This window comes from Bos indicus x Bos taurus, chromosome 5 (genome assembly GCF_003369695.1).
Source record: "Bos indicus x Bos taurus breed Angus x Brahman F1 hybrid chromosome 5, Bos_hybrid_MaternalHap_v2.0, whole genome shotgun sequence".
NCBI lineage: Eukaryota > Metazoa > Chordata > Mammalia > Artiodactyla > Bovidae > Bos > Bos indicus x Bos taurus.
The window spans coordinates 42,817,845-42,839,162 of NC_040080.1; the positions used below are offsets into that span (position 1 = coordinate 42,817,845).

General features: G+C 38.7%; 1 protein-coding gene across 4 annotated transcripts in view; it reads left to right on the forward strand.

Moving 5' to 3' along the window:
* The window catches only part of FGD4 (FYVE, RhoGEF and PH domain containing 4), a 229,996-nt gene that overhangs the window by 139,208 nt on the left and 69,470 nt on the right, over positions 1-21,318 (forward strand). For all 4 annotated transcript variants that reach the window (XM_027541685.1, XM_027541689.1, XM_027541690.1 and 1 more), the window contains exons 2-3: positions 12,964-13,116; positions 21,004-21,184. In XM_027541685.1, coding sequence (XP_027397486.1) covers positions 12,964-13,116; positions 21,004-21,184 — 334 coding nt within the window. The remainder of the gene's footprint in view (positions 1-12,963; positions 13,117-21,003; positions 21,185-21,318) is intronic.

The window sequence follows — 21,318 nt, forward strand, 5'->3', positions numbered from 1 at the left end:
TTTATTTGTAGCATAAAGCAGTGTGTACTGCTGATCCTATTTGTTACACCAGATATCTTGCTGTTCACACTGACCACACTGTTTGCTGAATCCAGGGTAGGCAAGGCTCGAGGTAAGAGGCTGGAAGGAGACTTGAGGAGCCGTAGGAAGTACAGACATGAATATTCTCTCCTGGCTGGCATGGCAGCCATAATACAGCCTCTCTTCTGGCCAATGCAGCATCTGTAGCAGCAGTCATAACATAACCATAAATAGCCATAACATAAACTCATATGATGTAACCATGATGTCACTCCAGTGTAGACTGATGCGGCAGCAGCCAGGGCTTCCAGGGTGAAGTTCTTACAGGTGTACCGCAAAAAGTAGCCCGTAACCAAGCTAGTACCTCATGACACGCATGCAGTTCTGTAAGTGATCTCAGCCATACATAACCGTGCAGAGTCATTGCTTATAGAACATGGGGTGAGAGGGGCTTGAGAGCATGGGTTGAGAGAGCTTGACTGGTGCCATCTTGTTAATTTCCCCACACAATGGAACCTTTAAAAATAAGGAATATCTACAGTTACCTACCTTCAAGGCTTATTTTAAGTTCATATTACTTTTGAATTTCAAAGATCTGAAGCAATCTACTTTTCCTAACAGTTCAACTCTATGCTATTCTATAATTTTAGGTAGTATCAGATGCTGAGTCTGAAACACTGGCAGCTGTAGTTCATTTTAGTTGGTCTAATAAATGTAAATAAAATTACAGAAAATATTTCAGTCCATTGCTGGGACTTTTTGCTGCTACATTTTTTTTTTTAATCAAGACAAACATCTAGATAGTTCCACAATTCCAGATGTTTAGAAATCTCCTGGATTCAGGAAGATGAATTGGGTAAAGTTTCCCCCTCCCCTAGATATTTAGAATTTGTATATAAATAACTTGAAATGTTTAAATTTTACCTCAGAATGGAAATGTTTGAAATTTTGTATAGATTGAGTTCTCAAGCAGCTCCATCTTTCCTTATTGTTGGAATTTAGAAAACACTTCTCATGAAATAGAAAATGAAAATGTAAGCAGATGAAGAGAAACTTGCCTAAAGTGTCTAGAATTTATTCCTTCAATAGTTAGTTACTGAACATCTACTTAATTTGGCAGGGGATGTTCATGAGATGTTCCTAGGGCTTACATTCTAACCAGGGCAGAGAGACAATTAACAAAATAAATAAAGCAGTTTGTTAGAAGGTGATAAATACTATGGGAGGGGGTACAATGTGTAAAGCAGTTATAACAGTTAACTATATCTTACAGCAGTTAACTCACTGCGGCTCACTATATAATATATATATTATACCAGTTAACTATAACTATATATTGAATGGCAAACCATTCAATATCACAGTAATTCAAGCCTATGCCCCAACCACTAATGCCGAAGAAGCTGAAGTTGAGCAGTTCTATGAAGACCTATAAGACGTTCTAGAACTAACACCAAAAAAAGATGTCCTTTTTATTATAGGGGACTGGAATGCAAAAGTAGGAAGTCAAGAGATACCTGGTGTAACAGCCAAATTTGGCCTTGGAGCACAAAATGAAGCAGAGCAAAGGCTAACAGAGTTTTGTCAAGAGAACGCATTGGTCATAGCAAACACCCTCTTTCAACAACACAAGAGAAGACTCTGCACATGGACATCACCAGATGGTCAATACTGAAATCAGATTGATTATATTCTTTGCAGCCAAAGATGGAGAAGCTCTATACCATCAGCAAAAACAAGACCCGGAGATGACTGTGGCTCAGATCATGAACTCCTTATTGCCAAATTCAGATTTAAGTTGAAGAAAGAAGGGAAAACCACGAGACCATTCAGGTATCACCTAAATCAAATCCCTTACAATTATACAGTGGAAGTGACAAACAGATTCAAGGGATTAAACATGATAGACAGAGTGCCTGCAGAGCTATGGATGGAGGTTTGTGACATTGTACAGGAGGCAGTGAGCAAGACCATCCCCAAGAGAAAGAAATGCAACAAGGCAAAATGGTTGTCTGAGGAGGCCATAGAAATAGCTGAGAAAAGAAGAGGAGAAAAGGAAAGATGTACCTATTTGAACACAGATTTCCAAAGAATAGCACGGAGAGATAAGAAAGCCTTCCTCAGTGATCATAGCAAAGAGATAGAGGAAAACAATGAGATGATGCTGTGAAAGCGCTGCACTCAATATGCCAGCAAATGTGGAAAACTCAGCAGTGGCCACAGGACTGGAAAAGGTCAGTTTTCATTCCAATCCCAAAGAAAGGCAATGCCAAAGAATGTTCAAACTACTATGCAATTTCACTTATCTTACACACTAGCAAAGTAATGCTCAAAATTCTCCAAACCAGGCTTCAGCAGTACACGAACGGAGAACTTCCAGATATTCAAGTTGGATTTAGAAAAGGCAGAGGAACCAGAGATCAAATTGTTAACATACTTTGGATCATAGAAAATGCAAGAGAGTTCCAGAAAAACATCTACTTCTGCTTTATTGACTACACCAAAGCCTTTGACTGTATAGATTACAACAAACCCCAGAAAAATCTTTAAGAGAGGGGAATACCAGACCACCTTACCTGCCTCCTGAGAAATCTGTATGCAGGTCAAGAAGCAATGGTTAGAGCTGGACATGGAACAACAAACTGGTTCCAAATAGGTAAGGGAGTACGTCAAGGCTGTGTATTGTCACCCTGCTTATTAAACTTAAATGCAGAGAATATCATGCAAAATGCTGGCCTGGATGAAGCACAAACTGGAATCAAGATTGCCAGGAGAAGTATCAATAACCTCAGATATGCAGATGACACCATCCTTACGCAGAAAGCGAGGAAAAACTAAAGAGCCTCTTGGTGAAAGTGAAAGAGTAGAGTGAAAAAGTTGACTTAAAACTCAACATTCAGAAAACTAAGATCATGGCATCTGGTCCCATTACTTCATGGCAAATAGATGGGGAAACAGTGGAAACGGTAACAGATTTTATTTTGGGGGCTCCAAAATCACTTCAGATGGTGACTGCAGCCATGAAATTAAAAGATGCTGGCTCCTTAGAAGAAAAGTTATGACCAACCTCGACAGCATATTAAAAAGCATAAACATTACTTTCCAACAAAGGCCCGTCCAATCAAAGCTATGATTTTTCCAGTAGTCATTTACAGATGTGAGAGTTGGAGTATAAAGAAAGCTGAACACCAAAGAATTGATGCTTTTGAACTATGGTGTTGGAGAAGACTCTTGAGAGTCCCTTGGCCTGCACGGAGATCCAACCAGTCCATTTTAAAGGAATCAGTCCTGAATACTCATTGGAAGGACTGATGTTGAAGCTGAAACTCCAGTACTTTGGCCACCGTATGCAAAAAACTGACTCTTTGGGGAAAAACCTGATGCTGGGAAAGATTGAACACAGGAGAAGGGGTCGACAGAGGATAAGATGATTGGATGTATCACCGACTCAATGGATATGAGTTTGAGCAAGCTCCGGGAGTTGGTGATGGACAGGGAAGCCTATCATGCTGCAGTCCATGGGGTCGCAAAGAGTCGGACATGACTGAACAACTGAACTGAACTGATAACTATATATTATAACAGTTAAGTATAACTGCTATAACTTTGAGTAGCAGTTATACTAGATAAGAGTGGTCAGGGTAGCCCATGTTGACAAGATGCAATTTGAGCCAAGATGTGAAAAGAAAGCAGTTAATCTGGGGGAAGAGCATTGCAGCAAAAAACAGCTAAACCAATTCCTATAAAGATGCTTTTCCTGTTGGAGGAATAGCAGGGCACCAGTGTGACTAGATTGTAGTGAGCAAAGGGGTAATACTAGGCGATGAGGTCATTGCTAAAGGGACTGAAGACCAGATCATGTAAAGCCTATCAGCTGCAATTAACAGTTCAGTTGTTAAACTATGGAGTGAAATGTGGAGCTGTTGAAGAATATTAAGCACAGGGATGACATGATCTGAGTTGGGTTTTAAAAGGGACTGTCTGGCATCTTTGAAAACATGTACTGAGTACAGTACTTTCCCCCATGGCTCAGCAGTAAAGAATCTGCCTCCAATGCAAGAGCTGCAGGAGACACAGGTTTGATCCCTAGGTTGGGAATATCCCTTGGAGGAGGAAATGGCAACCCATTCCAGTATTCTTGCCTGAAAAATGCAGTGGACACAGGAGCCAGGCAGGCTATAGTCCATGGAGTCACAAAGAGTCAGACACAACTGAGCGACTAAGGACACACATACTGAGAACAAGGGTGGGTGCAGAGAGACCAGATGGAGGGTCTTGTTGTAATCCAGTCAATGGTTGTGGTAATTTAGACCAGAATAGTAGCTGTGCAGGTGGGAATGGTAGATGATAGAGTCAACAGAATTTCCTGGTGGTTACATCCCTTTTTGGGCTTCCCTGATAGCTCAGTTGCTAAGGAATCCTCCTGCAATGCAGGAGACCCTGGTTTGATTCCTGGGTCGGGAAGATCTGCTGGAAAAGGGATAGGCTACCCACTCCACTATTCTTGGGCTTCCCTTGTGGCTCAGCTGGTAAAGAATCTGCCTGCAATGCAGGAGACCTGGGTTTGATCTGTGGGTTGGGAAGATCCCCTGGAGAAGGGAAAGACTACCCACTCTAGTAGTCTGGCCTGGAGAATTCAATGGACTGTATAGTCTATGGGGTTGCAAAGAGTCAGACACAACTGAACGACTTTCAGTAGGATATAGAGTGGGAGAGAAAACAAGAGGAATTTAGAATACTTCCAAGCTTTTAGTCCTAAGCACAGATTTGCTATTTACTGAGGTGGAGAAGATGGTAAAGGCAGTTTATTTTGAGTGAGAGTTGGGAAATAACAGAGTCAGATTTGGGTGTGTCAAGTGTTAATTAGTTCTTAGACATACTAGTGGAGATGCTAAGTAGGCAGTTGAATGCATTAATATTTATTTTTTCTTTATTAAGCAAGAAATATGTTTTTTTAGTTACTTTTTTGTTTAAATGGATAATAAAAACTTTAACATCTTACCTATTTTAAGTGTATAGTTCATTGGTATTGTAATTTTCTAAGTCATGTCCACTCTTTTGTGACCCCTGGGACTGTAGCCTGCCAGGATCCTCTGTCCATGGGATTTCCCAGGCAAGAATACTGAAGTGGTTTGCCATTCCTTCTCCAGGAGATCTTCCCCACCCAGGGATTGAACCCCAGGCTCCTGCACTGGCAGGTGGATTCTTTACCACAGAGTCCCCAGGGAAGCCCTCACTAGCATTAAGTATATTCCATACACAGAAAAAATGTACAAAAAAAGATCTTCACGACCCAGATAATCACGATGGTGTGATCACTGACCTAGAGCCAGACATCCTGGAATGTGAAGTCAAGTGGGCCTTAGAAAACATCACTATGAACAAAGCTAGTGGAGGTGATGGAATTCCAGTTGAGCTATTCCAAATCCTGAAAGATGATGCTGTGAAAGTGCTGCACTCAATATGGCAGCAAATTTGGAAAACTCAGCAGTGGCCACAGGACTGGAAAAGGTCAGTTTTCATTCCAATCCCAAAGAAAGGCAATGCCAAAGAATGCTCAAACTACCGCACAATTGCACTTATCTCACACGCTAGTAAAGTAATGCTCAAAATTCTCCAAGCCAGGCTTCAGCAATATGTGAACCGTGAACTTCCAGATGTTCAAGCTGGTTTTAGAAAGGGCAGAGGAACCAGAGATCAAATGGCCAACATCCGCTGGATCATGGAAAAAGCAAGAGAGTTCCAGAAAAGCATCTATTTCTGCTTTATTGACTATGCCAAAGCCTTTGACTGTGTGCATCACAATAAACTGTGGAAAATTCTGAAAGAGATGGGAATACCAGACCACCTGTCCTGCCTCTTGAGAAATTTGTATGCAGGTCAGGAAGCAACAGTTAGAACTGGACATGGAACAACAGACTGGTTCCAAATTGGGAAAGGAGTATGTCAAGGCTGTATATTGTCACCCTGCTTATTTAACTTCTATGCAGAGTACATCATGAGAAACGCTGGACTGGAAGAAACACAAACTGGAATCAAGATTGCTGGGAGAAATATCAATAACCTCAGATATGCAGATGACACCACCCTTATGGCAGAAAGTGAAGAGGAACTAAAAAGCCTCTTGATGAAAGTGAAAGTGGAGAGTGAAAAAGTTGGCTTTAAAGCTCAACATTCAGAAAACGATGATCATGGCATCCAGTCCCATCACTCCATGGGAAATAGATGGGGAAACAGTGGAAACAGTGTCAGACTTTATTTTGGGGGGCTCCAAAATCACTACAGATGGTGACTGCAGCCATGAACTTAAAAGATGCTTACTCCTTGGAAGGAAAGTTATGACCAACCTAGATAGCATATTCAAAAGCAGAGACATTACTTGCCAACAAAGGTTCATCTAGTCAAGGCTATGGTTTTTCCTGTGGTCATGTATGGATGTGAGAGTTGGACTGTGAAGAAGGCTGAGCGCTGAAGAATTGATGCTTTTGAACTGTGGTGTTGGAGAAGACTCTTGAGAGTCCCTTGGACTGCAAGGAGATCCAACCAGTCCATTCTGAAGGAGATCAGCCCTGGGATTTCTTTGGAAGGAATGATGCTAAAGCTGAAACTCCAGTACTTTGGCCACCTCATGCGAAGAGTTGACTCATTGGAAAAGACTCTGATGCTGGGAGGGATTGGGAGCAAAAGGAGAAGGGGACGACAGAGGATGAGATGGCTGGATGTCATCACTGACTCGATGGACGTGAGTTTGAGTGAACTCCGGGAGTTGGTGATGGACAGGGAGGCCTGGCGTGCTGCAATTCATGGGGTCGCAAAGAGTCGGACACGACTGAGCGACTGATCTGATCTGATCTGATTGTTGTAGTGCTATGACAACCATCCTTCCATAGAACTCTTTGATTTTATAAAACTTAACTTTTGTGAAATAGTAACTTCGTTCTTCCATTCCTCTAGTCCCTGGCACCACTACTCTAATTTCTGTCCCCAGTTTTGACTACTCTATGTAACTCATATAAATGGAATCATAAGGTATTTGTGTTTTTTAGCTGACATATTTCACTTAGCATAATGGCTTCAAGGACACCCATTCTGTAGCATGTATCAGAATTTCCTTCATTTTCATGCTGAATAATATTCAATTATATATATATTCCACATTTTATTTATCCATTCATCTGTCAACAGATACTTGGTTTGCCTCCACAGCTTAGCTATTATGAATAATGCTGCTATGAACATAGGTGTGCACTTATGAGTGAAGTGAAGTGAAAATTGCTTATTCGTGTCTGACTCTTTGTGATCCCATGGACTATACAGTCCATGGCATTCTCCAGGCCAGAATACTAGAGTGGGTAGCCTTTCCCTTCTCCAGGGGATCTTCCCAACCCAGGGATTGAACCCAGGTCTCCCACATTGCAGGCGGATTCTTTACCAGCTGAGCCACAAGGAAAGCCCAAGAATACTGGAGCGGGTAGCCTATCCCTTCTCCAGTGGATCTTCCCGAACCAGGAATCGAACTGGAGTCTCCTGCATTGCAGGAGGATTCTTTTCCAACTGAGCTATGACATATAAAGGATATTCTTTTAAAAATAATTTGTAGTACATTTACTTGGCTACTTTCATAGATTTTCTTTTTTATAGAAGTATATTTTTGTTATAAGTGATTTTAATGATATTGCTCTATGGACAGCAAAACACAGAAGTTCTCATTTGTTCTCTCACCCTACCCTTGTCCCTTTGTCATGTTACCTTCCATTCCTTTCAGTACATTTATACATGTTTGTATATATCTTATTTTTTTAATTGGATTATATTATACATACTTTTCTAGTTTTTTTGGTCCTTTATTTAATAATACCTTGAAGATTTTCCCAGTCTTATTTTTGTTTTTCATAACTGTGTATGTTGCATATCCATGTACATATGAGTTTACACACACAAGATTTTTTCTGTAGATTGGGTTCCTAGGTTTCGATTTTCTAGATCCAAGGAAATTTCTTAAATTTGTGCATATATTTTCTCCTCCAAGAAGAAAATTCTTCTCTTTTTGTGATTTGCTAATTGTTTGGCAAGGTAGGGTGGGCGTGGGTATGGATTTTGTTATTGAGTTCTTCAAGTTTGGAAAACTAAAGTAGTTTTCTGAAATAAATGTACTTGCTATAGATGTGTTACCCTTGGCAAATGAGTTGTAAGCCATGAGTTTTATAACTTTAATGACTTTTTTTTTTTAAGTGCAATTGATGTCTTAGTCTAGGCATTTTAAACAGCACATGGGAGATATGACCCATATCCAGAATCTGTGAGACAAATGGAGAGTCCTGAAGGGATGATAGGAGAAGACTGTTGAAAAATGTCTTATAACAGATAGAACATTTTCCTGTGGATAAACTTGGCAGATACTAATCTCAGCAAGGCAGCAGCGTTAGGTGGCATGAAGTCAAATCTTAATTTCCTGCCCAGGAATTGATCCTGGGTACCCTGGATGAAAACTTGGAATCCTAGCCACCAAGGCAGCAAGGGCTGGAAGCTAATTTTCCCTGGATCTTTGTCCCCAGTGAAAAATGTGTTTATCACAGAGGCAGAAACTATAAATACCAGATACAAAGTTTATTATTAAAGACATAGCAGAATAAGTGGGAGAGCACATAGAGAAACAGTTTGTTTAGTTGAGATAGAAGCAAGGCAGAGGTTCCCTACTGAAGAAAAAGGGTGTGGGCATCCCCCCTAGTGAGGAGGAACACTATAAAGAGTGGTGTTAAATCATTTATATAAAGGCAGTTCTTCCGGTCAGTCTTAAGACTAACTGACCTTAGTCTTCCTTCAGACCAAGGAAGACCTTCTGATTTCGTTTTCCACACCTGACCTACTTGGGACCCTGCCTTGGGGTGTGCACGCAGTCAAGATCGATCTTGAAGTGAAGGCCTCTGGGAGAAGCAAGACTCATTATGGCCTCGAATCATCCTTTGACTTTTGACTTTAAGGAGCCTTTCTGAACATGTATAGTGTCTCTCTTATCTTTTACTCAGGAGGATCTTTGCCTCTCTTTGTCCTTGCCATGATTATTGCCTTAACAATAATCATGTGTTAACAAGAGACAAGACTAGCTATTTACCCAGTGTCTGTTGTTACTTCCATTTCCAAGAGCAAATGGGGAGCTGGTTGTAAATTCCTCAACTGCAGCCCACCTATCTCTTATCTCAGGAAAGGCAAAGAGGAGGCTGACTGATTGTAAATGTCCAACCTGGAACCCATCTATCTCCTACCTTGGACTACCTTACTCAGTGACCAAATTTAGCACCACATGTGCTAATCATGTTAATATCATGCAGTGATGTAATGTAGTGAGATGGGTAAAGCACCTCTAGAATGTTCTTTCCCCAAACATGTAAACCCAGTCCAATCATGAGAAAAGAATTTGAGGGCCACTCTACAAAATACCTACCAGAACTCTTCAAAAGTGCCAAGGAAATGAAAGACAAGCAAAGACTGAGTAACTCTCCCAGATTGGAGAAATAAATGCAACATGGTATCTTGGTTTGGATGCTGTGACAGAAAAAGACTGTTAGTGGTAAAATGGTGAAATCTGAATGAAATCTGTGATTTAATATTGTACCAATATTAAATTCTTAATTTTTTAACATACTATAGTTATATAAGATGCTAACCTAAGAACCTGAGTGCAACTCTTCTGTAAATCTAAGGTTATTTCAAAATAAAGGGTTTTTTTTTTTTCTGTTTTTTTTTTTTCCTTGTCTTGTCTTTTTTAACTATCTCTTTCCTTCTGGGCAATATAATCCTAGGAAGATTGTCTTCCTTAGAAAATTACTCTGTGCTTGTAAGTTAAGAGATCCTCTTGTCCTGAGAGGTGGTCAGCCCATGAAGATCTTCTAGGCTAGAGAATTGCCACAGTTGAAGAGATGTTTTGGTTGTGTGAGGCAGTATAGACAAGGCTATAATAAGGCCATAAAGAGTGATCTGAGGTCATGGATCCAATGACAAGAGATTATGCCTGAAGAATCAGGAAATGAGTGGACTTTGCTTTGAAGTAAATCCAGCCTTAATTTGTGGAAGATCCATTCAACAGTAAGTTGGCAAAATATAACAACCCAGCACAAAGTTTTGCAAATAGGAGACAAAGTCACCCTAACCAGTCAGAGAGATTATCTGCCACTCACAAGTATCATGCAGAAGACAATAAATGAAAATTAAGCCACAGTGGGAACCTTTCCAGTTAGAACAGGGAGGTTTATGCAGTCACAGATGAGGCTGGATTAACTGAGGATATCTGATGATACCTTGCAGTTACATGTCTAGACATTTCTTACAGGAAATATGACCCAGCAAGCATGAGACAGAGGAATGCAAAATGGTTAGGACCCCACTCCCCATGCTAACATAATGTTGTATCTGTGCCCAAGATACCTGTTTAATCACCCCTCCTGGTTCTTGGTTAATTGGAATCTGAAAGCCTCTATTGTTAATAATAAAAATTCTTGGATGGGTAGACCATCTGGTTACAATTTTGGTTTCAAGTCCTTGTTATGCAACTGGTACCCAAATAAGGAGTGTCTCCAAATGTAAGTAGGCTGAGTCAGTCATAAACAAGCAAAAAGAAATATTCCTCTGTGTTGCTAATATCCAAGATGTTAGAAGATGAAGTGTTTAATGAAATGGTACTGCTTAATTTTAGTCAAACTTCCTTTACCATGATGTGTTTGACCTAGACCATGGTCAACAAACTTTTCCTGTAAAGGACCAGATAATAAATATAGTAAAGATTTTGAACTTTGCATGGTCTCTGCTGCATATTTGTCTTTGCTTTAAACACACACACACACACACACACACACACCTTTTAAGTATGTGTTTTCTGCATCTTTCACTCTATTTTCATACCTTGTGATAATGGTTGAAAGATGGGCTTTAAATAATGATCTATAATGAAGTTTCTGGCTATGGATTTACTATCACTGGCAAAAGATTTGTAATCATGACTTGAATGGATTTAAAAGAAAATAGATGTGTAGTTGACCTCTTACGGCAGGCATTTCATCATATTCATCTGAGATGAATAAATGTAAACCCATCAGATCATATAAGTTTGCTATTCAGAAATTAAGTGCCTAGTTTTCAGTTAAAAATTATTTATTCAAGACATGTTTTGTTTTTCTAAATAGGTTAGTTATTAAAGTAGCTTCATCTTTTAATATGTAGCAGTGGTGTCTATTTTTTCAAAATTCAGTTTAATTTGTTTTCTCATTTACCCCCTCCAGCTGGCCCCCTTTTATTGTTTTGTTGCCATAAATCATCTCTAAAGCTGTATTCTTGATTTCACAGTGTCTCATTTTACTGTTAGGTTACAGTTTCTGCCTCTGATTTGTAGTTGGGTTGCAGATTTTCACTGTTTCTGCCTCTAGGCCATCCTTCACTAGACCCCAGCAGGTAGTCTTTCAGATGCTAAACCATTCTTGGGCTATTTGTGAAACAAAAATTCTAATGCCCCTAAAAGACTAAGTGGCTAGATGGTACACTGTGGGTTTTACCAGATATACTTTGACTACTAAATTGATTTTTCTAAGAAGGTAGATAAGGTCATACATTTGAAAACTTAGCTTTTATTTCTTTCTTTATAATTTTACCAATATGCTGTCACATAATGTTCCTTAAACCTTGCATTCATGGCCTTTGTTATGTTTGGCTAAACAATGCTTTTAGTTGGCAGTCCATTTTAGCAGAAGGGTGCCTGATGAAACTCATTTAATGTGTTTTACCATTTGGTCTCTAATAACTTATCAGACAATACTTGTAAACTATTAAATCTTCTAAAACTTGTTTTACCTAGATACATTTTAAGGTGTACCCAGAAAATAAAGCAGTATTATAGTTTTTAGTCAGTATTACCCAATAATCAGTTGAAGGAAAAGGGAATTTTTTTACTCAGTAGAAAGTTGTTGGGTTTTATTAGTTTTTCTTGTTTTGAGTAATAATTAAGGCCTTTTATCTTTAATAGATCTCATTTTAGATATTTGGATTGTATGAAAATAAACTTTCTTACATTATAGTTTCTTAAATGGCATACATACTTTTATTTTCTCCTAAACAGGTTCAGTCTGTTGTTAATACCACTGTGCAGCTGGAAGGAGGGAAAACTTAATATCTGTATAAAAACACTGGCATATGATTTCTTTAAAAGTCTCTGAAATTCAGTATTTATCAGAAATTGAACTGAGAATTGATCTGTTCTCTGTGTCTCATGATATATTTCAGTATTTTAAAGCATTGCAGTGTTTTAAAGATTTTGAGTTGTAACTAAATATGAGTATTACCTACATAATCTCATCTTTTTTGAAAACATGAGCATTGATAACATTGATTTGGAGTCTGAGTAAGTTAGTAAAAAGAGGGACATGGTGTGTGTGTATGTATTTCTTCATTTGTAATCAAGCCATTCTTCTAGAGTCTTCAAGTCAACTGTCATGTTCGTGCTTTCCTCCTTTGTTCTTTTGAGCCACTTGATGACTGGCAACTGAATGGACCTTGAAAAGGAACTCTTTTAGCAGATTCGTGCTGGGCCCTTTGATCCTGTCCTTCGCCTGCATCATAGCAGCTACATATTGTCCTGTCTGTGTCCCTGCAAGGAAAGGGATGGGAGAGAGAAAGAGTGAATGTGAGAGTGTGTGTGTGTGTGTGTGTGTGTGTGTGTGTTGTAGTAGAAGTCAGCAATCTCTTGTCAGCATATATTATAAGGTTTCTCAAGCACACGGAAAGAGATTTTTCTTAGGAAAACTCTTGTCAAGGCCTGCACACATGGGAAAAGTATTTCGGTGCTTAGTCTTGTAACTGTGACTGTGTTTGTTTTATGGGGCCAGAAGAAATTAAATCACAAGACATGGTTATGCTCCACATCATTATTTACCTGTCTTTCTTTTTGAACTCTCCCAGGCAGCAGTATCTGTCCAAAGATCACTATAGTTCCACCTTGCTTGAAAAGCAGCACAACCGCACTGATTGATCAGAATGCATCTGATGAAGAGGCTCAGGGAATAAATGGGAAGACGCCAGCAAAACACTTAGCTGCAAGTCCAAAGCCACAAGGTATGCTGTTGGGGTTGTTTTGATCAAGTTGGGTGCTTTGTTTATTGAAGAAAGTGACACAAAGGAATGATGATCACTCAGAAAGAGTTTTAAGCTATAAATTGAGGAATTGGGTGCATCTGTTTTTTCAGGAGAAAAGTCAGGCAGGGTTTCTACTCTGAAAATACTTTCTATATTTCCCTATTATAGCTCTTTTCATAAATTGTTTATATGTCCCCTTAATGGAAATGTGATCTCTTCATGCACTATGCTTGACATACTACAGAGCCTAACTTACCATTTGCATAATAAATATGTAATAAATTAATATGTACTTAGAAGTACTGTCAAAGTTGTCATGACTTTATAAATGTGAGAGGGTCTGTGAAACATCATTCTAAAACAGTGCTTTAATATACTTAGCGTAGGCTGCTGTCCATGGGGTCGCTGAGTCAGACACGACTGAGCGACTTCACTTTCACTTTTCACTTTCATGCATTGGAGAAGTAAATGGCAACCCACTTCAGTCTTCTTGCCTGGAGAATCCCAGGGACGGCGGAGCCTGGTGGGCTGCTGTCTATGGGGTCGCACAGAGTTGGACACGACTGAAGCAGCAGCAGCAGCAACAGAATGTGATTTTAAAATATTAAGGAAGTGGGGCTTTTCAAGCTTCTTGGTAAAGTCATCCACAAAAACTGAGTCCCTTCATCCAGAAATTGAGCATCCAACAAGGGGAAAATTTTTAGTGATGAAAATCTCTAAATGCTTTGCTCAGTAACCATTTCATTTTACAAGTAAATTTCTAGTAAGTGGTAATTAACTTTAAGAAGCACAAAATAATAATTTTGATTTGGTGATTGAGAACAAGGTCTTTTGAAGTATAACACAAAACTATGCTACACTGGCTTAACATGTAGTTTGTTTAAATGTATTTTCATTTATATCAAATGCTGAACATTAAATCAGGAAACAACACTAGGCGTTTTCAGATCACTATATTTTGAAAAAATCAATTTCTGTTTGGATTATTTGTATTTTCTTTGGTCTCTTTTCTTGTTCTTATGTTTTAAATTTTTCTGAAAGAGATCTTTAAAGGGAGGTTAGAATGGAATCTTCCCAATCACAGGCTATTTTTCTTATTGTTCTTACTACTAGTTATATTGGTGATGGTATGAAATATGGGCTATCAAACAAGGTCAGATAATTGGAAATTCAAGTGAGTAACTCATTGATGAGTTTATAACCTCAATCTTTGGCCATATTCCTTTATAACATTGTGAATATGAAAATAGAAAATTTTCTGATTATGATTAAAGCCATTTTATTTGTGCAATACAAAATTCCACCTTGCTCATTAGTTGTAAGCTGACCTCAAATAAAAAATATAAGAAATAAATGCAATTCAATTTTATGTAATTTCCCAGATAAAAAGCAAGAATTTAATTATTGATAAAGACTGTTTTGGAAAGATGTATTGCATCACTTCATTGTTTTTAGTTCATTGAGATAAATTATAGCTGTGTTTTTTCTGAGCTGCCGTGTGCGAAAATAACCCTGCTCCTTAGGGAGAAAACACCAACTTTGCTGTTTGTAGTTCTGTTGAAGTCTGTGTATTGCTAGTTAAACATATGTGATTACTTTCTATCTTGAGTATGGATTTATATATATATATATATATATATATATATATTGCATAACAACAGAGTATTTCCAGATATAAAATAAACAACATAGAGTATACTTTTTTCCAAAATATTCTCATTGTTTGGCCCTTTCCTGACCCCCTCCCTGCCCGGGCTAAACTTTTAGCTCTACTGTCACCCCTTAAATCTCACATTTAATCATCTCTTCTTTGGTTTTTCTCATTGATTGCAGACTGGTCTGCTATTTAACTCGTCCGTGTTGGTTTTTTTCTGCTTTTTACACTACTGTATTCCCTGTATCTCGCACACAGCGTACCAGGCCTTCAGTAATACTCACTGAGTGAATCTTGCTCCATCAACATGTTTCTTTTACTTTGTTTCTGCTGTTCTTTGTTTAAAACTTAGAATGTATGCCATGTAGACACTGTTGTGCTATGTCACTCAGTCATGTCCGAACCAACTCTTCACGACTTGATGGACTGCAACCCACCAGGCTTCTCTGTCCATGGGATTTTCCAGGCAAGAATACTGGAGTGGGTTACCATTTCCTCCTTCAGGGGGTCTTCCCTTCCCAGAGATTGACCCAGCATCTCCCGAGTCTCCTGCATTGGTGGCAGAGTTTTTACCACTGGGCCACCTAGGAAGCCCCTACATAGAGACCAGTGTCCTGAAATGAGGCTATATCTTGATATTGTCAGATCAGCTGCCATATAGATCACTACTTATTAACTTGACTGATTGATAGTATTTCCCACCCTTTAGCAGAGAGAAGCCACTTTTAATTTCTCCAAATCCTTAAGAACATTTGGGTGACTGAGGTTGGTTGAGAAATGAAGGTGATACCAGTGGGGACTTCCTGCTCAGACTGAGGGATTATCACACTGACACCTTTATGCCCACCTCCTGGCACATCCTTTATAAATTATGCATGATGCTGCTGCTAAGGCTTCAAGAGCCATTATGTAATTTTACTTCAGTTGAAGACTCTTATTCTAGATCAGTAATTCTCAACTGGAGATAATTTTGCAGGCCTGTGGCACCCACCCCAGCGCTAACTGGTATTATCTGGAGACATTTTTTGTCTTGCCACACTTGGGATTTGCTACTGGCATCTAGTAGGCAGAGGATAGCGCTGCTGCTGAACATTCTACAATGCACAGGTCAGCCTTTTCCACCCCTACTAACAAAGAATGATCTGACCTGAAGTAGCATTAGTGTGAGAAACTTGATCTAGATCCTAAAAATAGCTCATAATTAAATCTTGGACTTCCCAGGTGGCTCAGTGGTAAAGAATCTGCCTGCCAATGCAGGAGATACAGGAGATATAGGTTCCATCCCTGGGTTGGAAAGATCCCCTGGAGGAGGAAATGGTAACCCACTCCAGTATTCTTGCCTGAAAAATCCCATGGACAGAGGAGCCTGGCAGGCTACAGTCTATAGGGTAGCAATGAGTTGGGCGCATCTGAGCGCGCACACATACACCAATTAAATCATATTTGTTTGTTTGTCATGTGAAGTGCTAATAATATCATGGCTGCAATTTATTACGGTGATTTTTAAAAGGAGAGAATATTTACAACTTTTATTAGTAGTGATTATGTAGTAATATAGTTAGAGGTTGTTTTGCCTCAGAAAATACCCTAAGGCCTTGAGAAACAATGGTTTATTCGCTTCATACCAGTCCTACTAGTAAATCAAATTACTGAGCAACCCCAATCACTAAGTCTTTCTTGTTCACCACTTCTAATATTGGCCTATTTTCTGCCATGCTAGACATAACTCAAAAGAATTTCCTTAGCAGTTAAAGATAGTCATACTTTTTCTCTTAGGAACTTTGATCCACAACATTCTCCATAGTTAATTATTTTGATAAAGCCCACATACTGTCCCTTCTCAATCATTAAACTTTAATGTTAAAAAATTTTTCATCTTTGAAAGTCACATTATTGTTTCAATAATTTAAGTAAATAATTTGATTTACTCAATTGAGTAATTCATTTCATCTGCTTCTAAAGTAAAGCATTCTATATATAATGCTGCATTCTATGTATAATGCTTCATTCTTAACGTATGTTATAAATTTGTAATGCATTAATAGATCAGATCAGATCAGATCAGTCGCTCAGTCGTGTCCGACTCTTTGCGACCCCATGAATCGCAGCACGCCAGGCCTCCCTGTCCATCACCAACTCCCGGAGTTCACTGAGACTCATGTCCATCGAGTCAGTGATGCCATCCAGCCATATAGCCAGCTGTTTTTCATATTAAGTAAAATAAGAGTAATAGAAACCTACTGGTAATCTGCAAATTTAAACCGGTGTTAAAGGAAAAAAAAATGTCACCTGCCATTCCAGTTCTACAGGGATCAAGCTGCTGCTGCTGCTGCTGCTGCTGCTAAGTCGCTTCAGTCATGTCCAACTCTATGTGACCCCATAGATGGCAGCCCACCAGGCTTCCCTGTCCCTGGGATTCTCAAGGCAAGAACACTGGAGTGGGTTGCCATTTCCTTCTCCAATGCATAAGAGTGAAAAGTGAAAGTGAAGTCACTCAGTTGTGTCCGACTCTCAGCGACCCCATGGACTGTAGCCCACCAGGCTCCTCCATCCATGCTAATATCCCACTAAATGTGTTCCCGGAGGAAAATTCGTGATGGAGAAAAACAGGGAGCATTCTTTGCTTTGGATATGCCATCCCCAAGGTAGTAAGATACCTGTCTAAGGAAAAATTTCAGTGACCCCAGATCATTGAATCTTCCCTACAAAGAAAAGCATTAAAGTCATTACCTTAAGATATCTTTCTGTTCGTGATTCAGTTCAGTTCAGTCGCTCAGTTGTGTCGGACTCTTTGCGATCAGTAGTAATCTTTTTGTGCTTGACTACATGTTTTTCCCAGCAAAAAAAGCTCATATTTATCTTGGCCCCTTCCTTAACTCTTTGGAGCAGTTCTTCAGATCTAACTGAGAGGCTGTCTCCCTGCTGTAGTCCTCAGTAAGGTCCCTGAATAAAACTTAACTCACAACTTTTCTATTGTATATTTTTCTTTCAGTTGAGAGTGGCAGATACTTTCTTTTTCATTCTCTAATTATTTTGAATATTTGGAAATTTTTAATAATTAAAATTTTTTTGTTCTATTTAGTATCTGTACAGTTAACTCTAGTGGAGCCCATTTTACTTATCATCAGTGAGAGACCTCAAAGTTAGCATGTCATTGCCATGTCCTTGACTAGACTACTGATCTCGCCAAACATTGCTTAACCTATGCTGTCAGTTGTTAGTTATATAAAACTTGCATACGGTTGAGCTCATTTCACATGCTAGCAAAGTAATGCTTAAAATCCTTCAAGCTAGTCTTTAATAGTACATGAACCAACAACATCCACATGTACAAACTAGATGTAGAAAAGGCAGAGGAACCAGAGATCAAATTGCCAATGTCCCTTGGATCCTAGAAAAAGCAAGGGAATTCCAGAAAAACATCTACTGCTCTTTTATTGACTACTTAAAGCTTTTGACTGTGTAGATCACAGTGAACTGTGGAAAATCCTTAAAGAGGTAGGAATACCGGACTACCTTAGCTGTCTCCTGAGAAACCTGTATACAGGACAAGAAGGAATAGTTAGAACCAGACATGGAAAAATGGACTGGTTCAAAATTGGGAAATATACAGTAGGACAAGGCTATGTATTGTTACCCTGCTTATTTAACTTATATGCAGAGTACATCACCCAAAAAGCCAGACTGGAAGACTCACAAGCTGGGATCATGATTGCCTGGAGAAATATCAGTGACCTCAGATGTGCAGATGATACCACTCTAATGGCAGAAAGCAAAGATGAACTGAACAGCCTCTTGATGAAGGTGAAAGAGGAAAGTGAAAAAGCTGGCTTAAAACTAAACACTCAGAAAACGAAGATCATTGCATCCGGTTCCATCACTTCATGGCAAATAGATGGGAGGAAAATGGAAACAGTGACAGATTTTCTTTTCTTGGGCTCCAAAATCACTGCAGATGGTGACTGCAGCCACAAAATTAAAGATGCTTGCTCCTTGGAAGAAAAGCTATGACAAACGTAGACAGTGTGTTGAAAAGCAGAGACATTGCTCTATAGTCAAAGCTATGGTTTTTCCAGTAGTCACCTATGGATATGAGAATTGGACCATGAAGAAGGCTGAGCACTGAAGAATTGATGCGTTTGAATTGTGGTGCTGGAGAAGACTCTTAAAGTCCCTTGGAGAGAAAGGAGATCAAACCAGTCAACCCTAAAGTAATTCGACCTTGAATATTCATTGAAAAGACTGATGCTGAAGCTCTAATATTTTGGTCACCTGATGTGAAGAGCTGACTCATTGGAAGACACCCTGATGCTGGGAAAGATTGAGGGCAAGAGAAGAAGTAGGTAGCAGAGGTTGAGATGATTGGATGTCATCACCGACTCAATGGACATGAATTTGAGCTTGCTCTGGAAGATAGTGAAAGACAGGGAAGCCTGGCATACTGCCGTTCATGGGATCACAAAGAGTTAGACACGAGTTAGCAACTGAACAACAAGTATCAAAGAAGATATGTTCACTGAGTAAACCATAGATGAAAGAGTTATTTTATAATTCTTTAGACACAGAATGATAAAGAACACATTCACTTTCTCCTTTGCATATTCTAGTTAGGAGTACTGAAATTATTACTAATGTTAAAACTATTTGGTGGGGAGGTGGAATATTGTCCTGGTTTACTATTTTGGTATATATTTGTTCTACACAGAAAAATTTTCCTTAAAATGAACCAATATCACACTTGTTTAATTCTCAGTGGTTACTATACTATTCTTTCTACCCCCAAATATTATTATATCTTAGAAAATGGAATCGTTTTCATTAAAAAAAATGTCATTTTTTTCATTGGAATTTTTTTCTTGTTTGTGTCGACAGAGAAAGAGGTAGATTGTTATACCTATAGCACATTGTGTTATATATATGTTTTCCCTCCTCTCTGTAAGAATTGATTACTAAAACAGAAATGATGAAATCTAGGCCAGTAAGCATCAGACAACTGTCAGCTTGCTGAGTTTATAAAAGAGATGAGATTACTGAAAACCAGGGTAACCAGCTCCAGGAAAGGGGGCATGTAGTTAGAAGAAGACATGATTCTCCACTCGTTTTCAGGAAGTTAGGAAAAAGATTTTTAAAAAATGGAGATGATTCTGCTTGATTTATTGAAACATGTATAGTTATATATTATTTTACCCAAAATGTTAATTGAAGAGAAAAATGATACTGTACTGGTTTTCAGAATTGAAGTAATTCTTGTACTGATTAAGCATTTATGGCATATTGTGTTTTCTCAGATACAGAATTTCTCATCTATTAGAGAAAACCTGTAGATTTTTAGTATTTTGGAAATGATCTGTTCATATTCTGTTAATTGAGTGGATGACTTATTAGTAAGCTCATTATATGTGGTGTATTAATGCTAGGCAACTATTAATGTAGCAGTCTAAGTTCTGTAACCACCTTTTACAGATTTATGATGAGAAGCAGTGCTAATAATGGAAGAAGCTAGAGTCTGGGTACCGGTTATAAAATCTGATCAGCCTTGTTACCCCAGGCCAATAATCACTTAAGCTCTCTAAGCTTTCATAGACATAGGAGGCAAATAACGATCTATCTCAGAGGTCTGTAAAGAAAAAAATTCATCTAAGATCAAATGAGATACAGTGCTTTTGTTAACTGAGAAGATGCTCTAAGTAATGCAACATTATATTAATGTCATTTGTTGGTTTTTTTGTTGGCTTTATGTCTAACCTAACACCTCTGGATTTTAATATATCTTTTATCACTCTAATTATTACAAAATCTCTTTTATAGCAAGCACTGTATCTTTGGAATTCGTTTCAAATTTAGTACTTTCTCTGTTTAGATAAAAAAGTCATCTCTATGTTGCTATGTCATCTCTATGATGCTATGTCATCTCTAGTAGAGTTTGGAATGCCTTAGTCATATGTAGATCCATAGATGTTTACTAAAGCCATATTTTAAAATCACTTAAAATTAAAAGAACCTCTTGAATCTTGGATATCGGGCTTCTACAGGACACAGAACAAGTGTCCAAGATAGATAAAGGTCTCTTGGTTAAGGTTCAGCTCAAATTTGACAGATCTCTTAACAAAAATTTGGTAATGGTAAAGATTTTTGCACCAAGAACACTAGGATTTTTTGCTTAGGAACAAATATCAGTGAAATACTGAATTCTTTGAATTCTTTTTCCACAGTGCCTCCAAAGCCACTACACCTGCAGAATTTACCTTCGACCAGTATACACCAAACTCCTAGGCATAAAGCTTTATCTAGTGCAAAACCAAGGATGGAGGAAGTTAAACCTGCCTCTGCTTGTGTCTCAAAGGAAAAACCCAGTAAGATATCAGATCTCATCAGTCGCTTTGAAGGAGGCAGGTAAGAGCTAACTTACAATGGGAGAAGACTGAGGGGAGACTAAAGCTGATTTTTGAAAACTAGAGATGTAGATTTAAAAATAAAATATAGTTTTTAATTCCATTAGGTGTGATAGGCCTTTAGAAAGAGTGAAT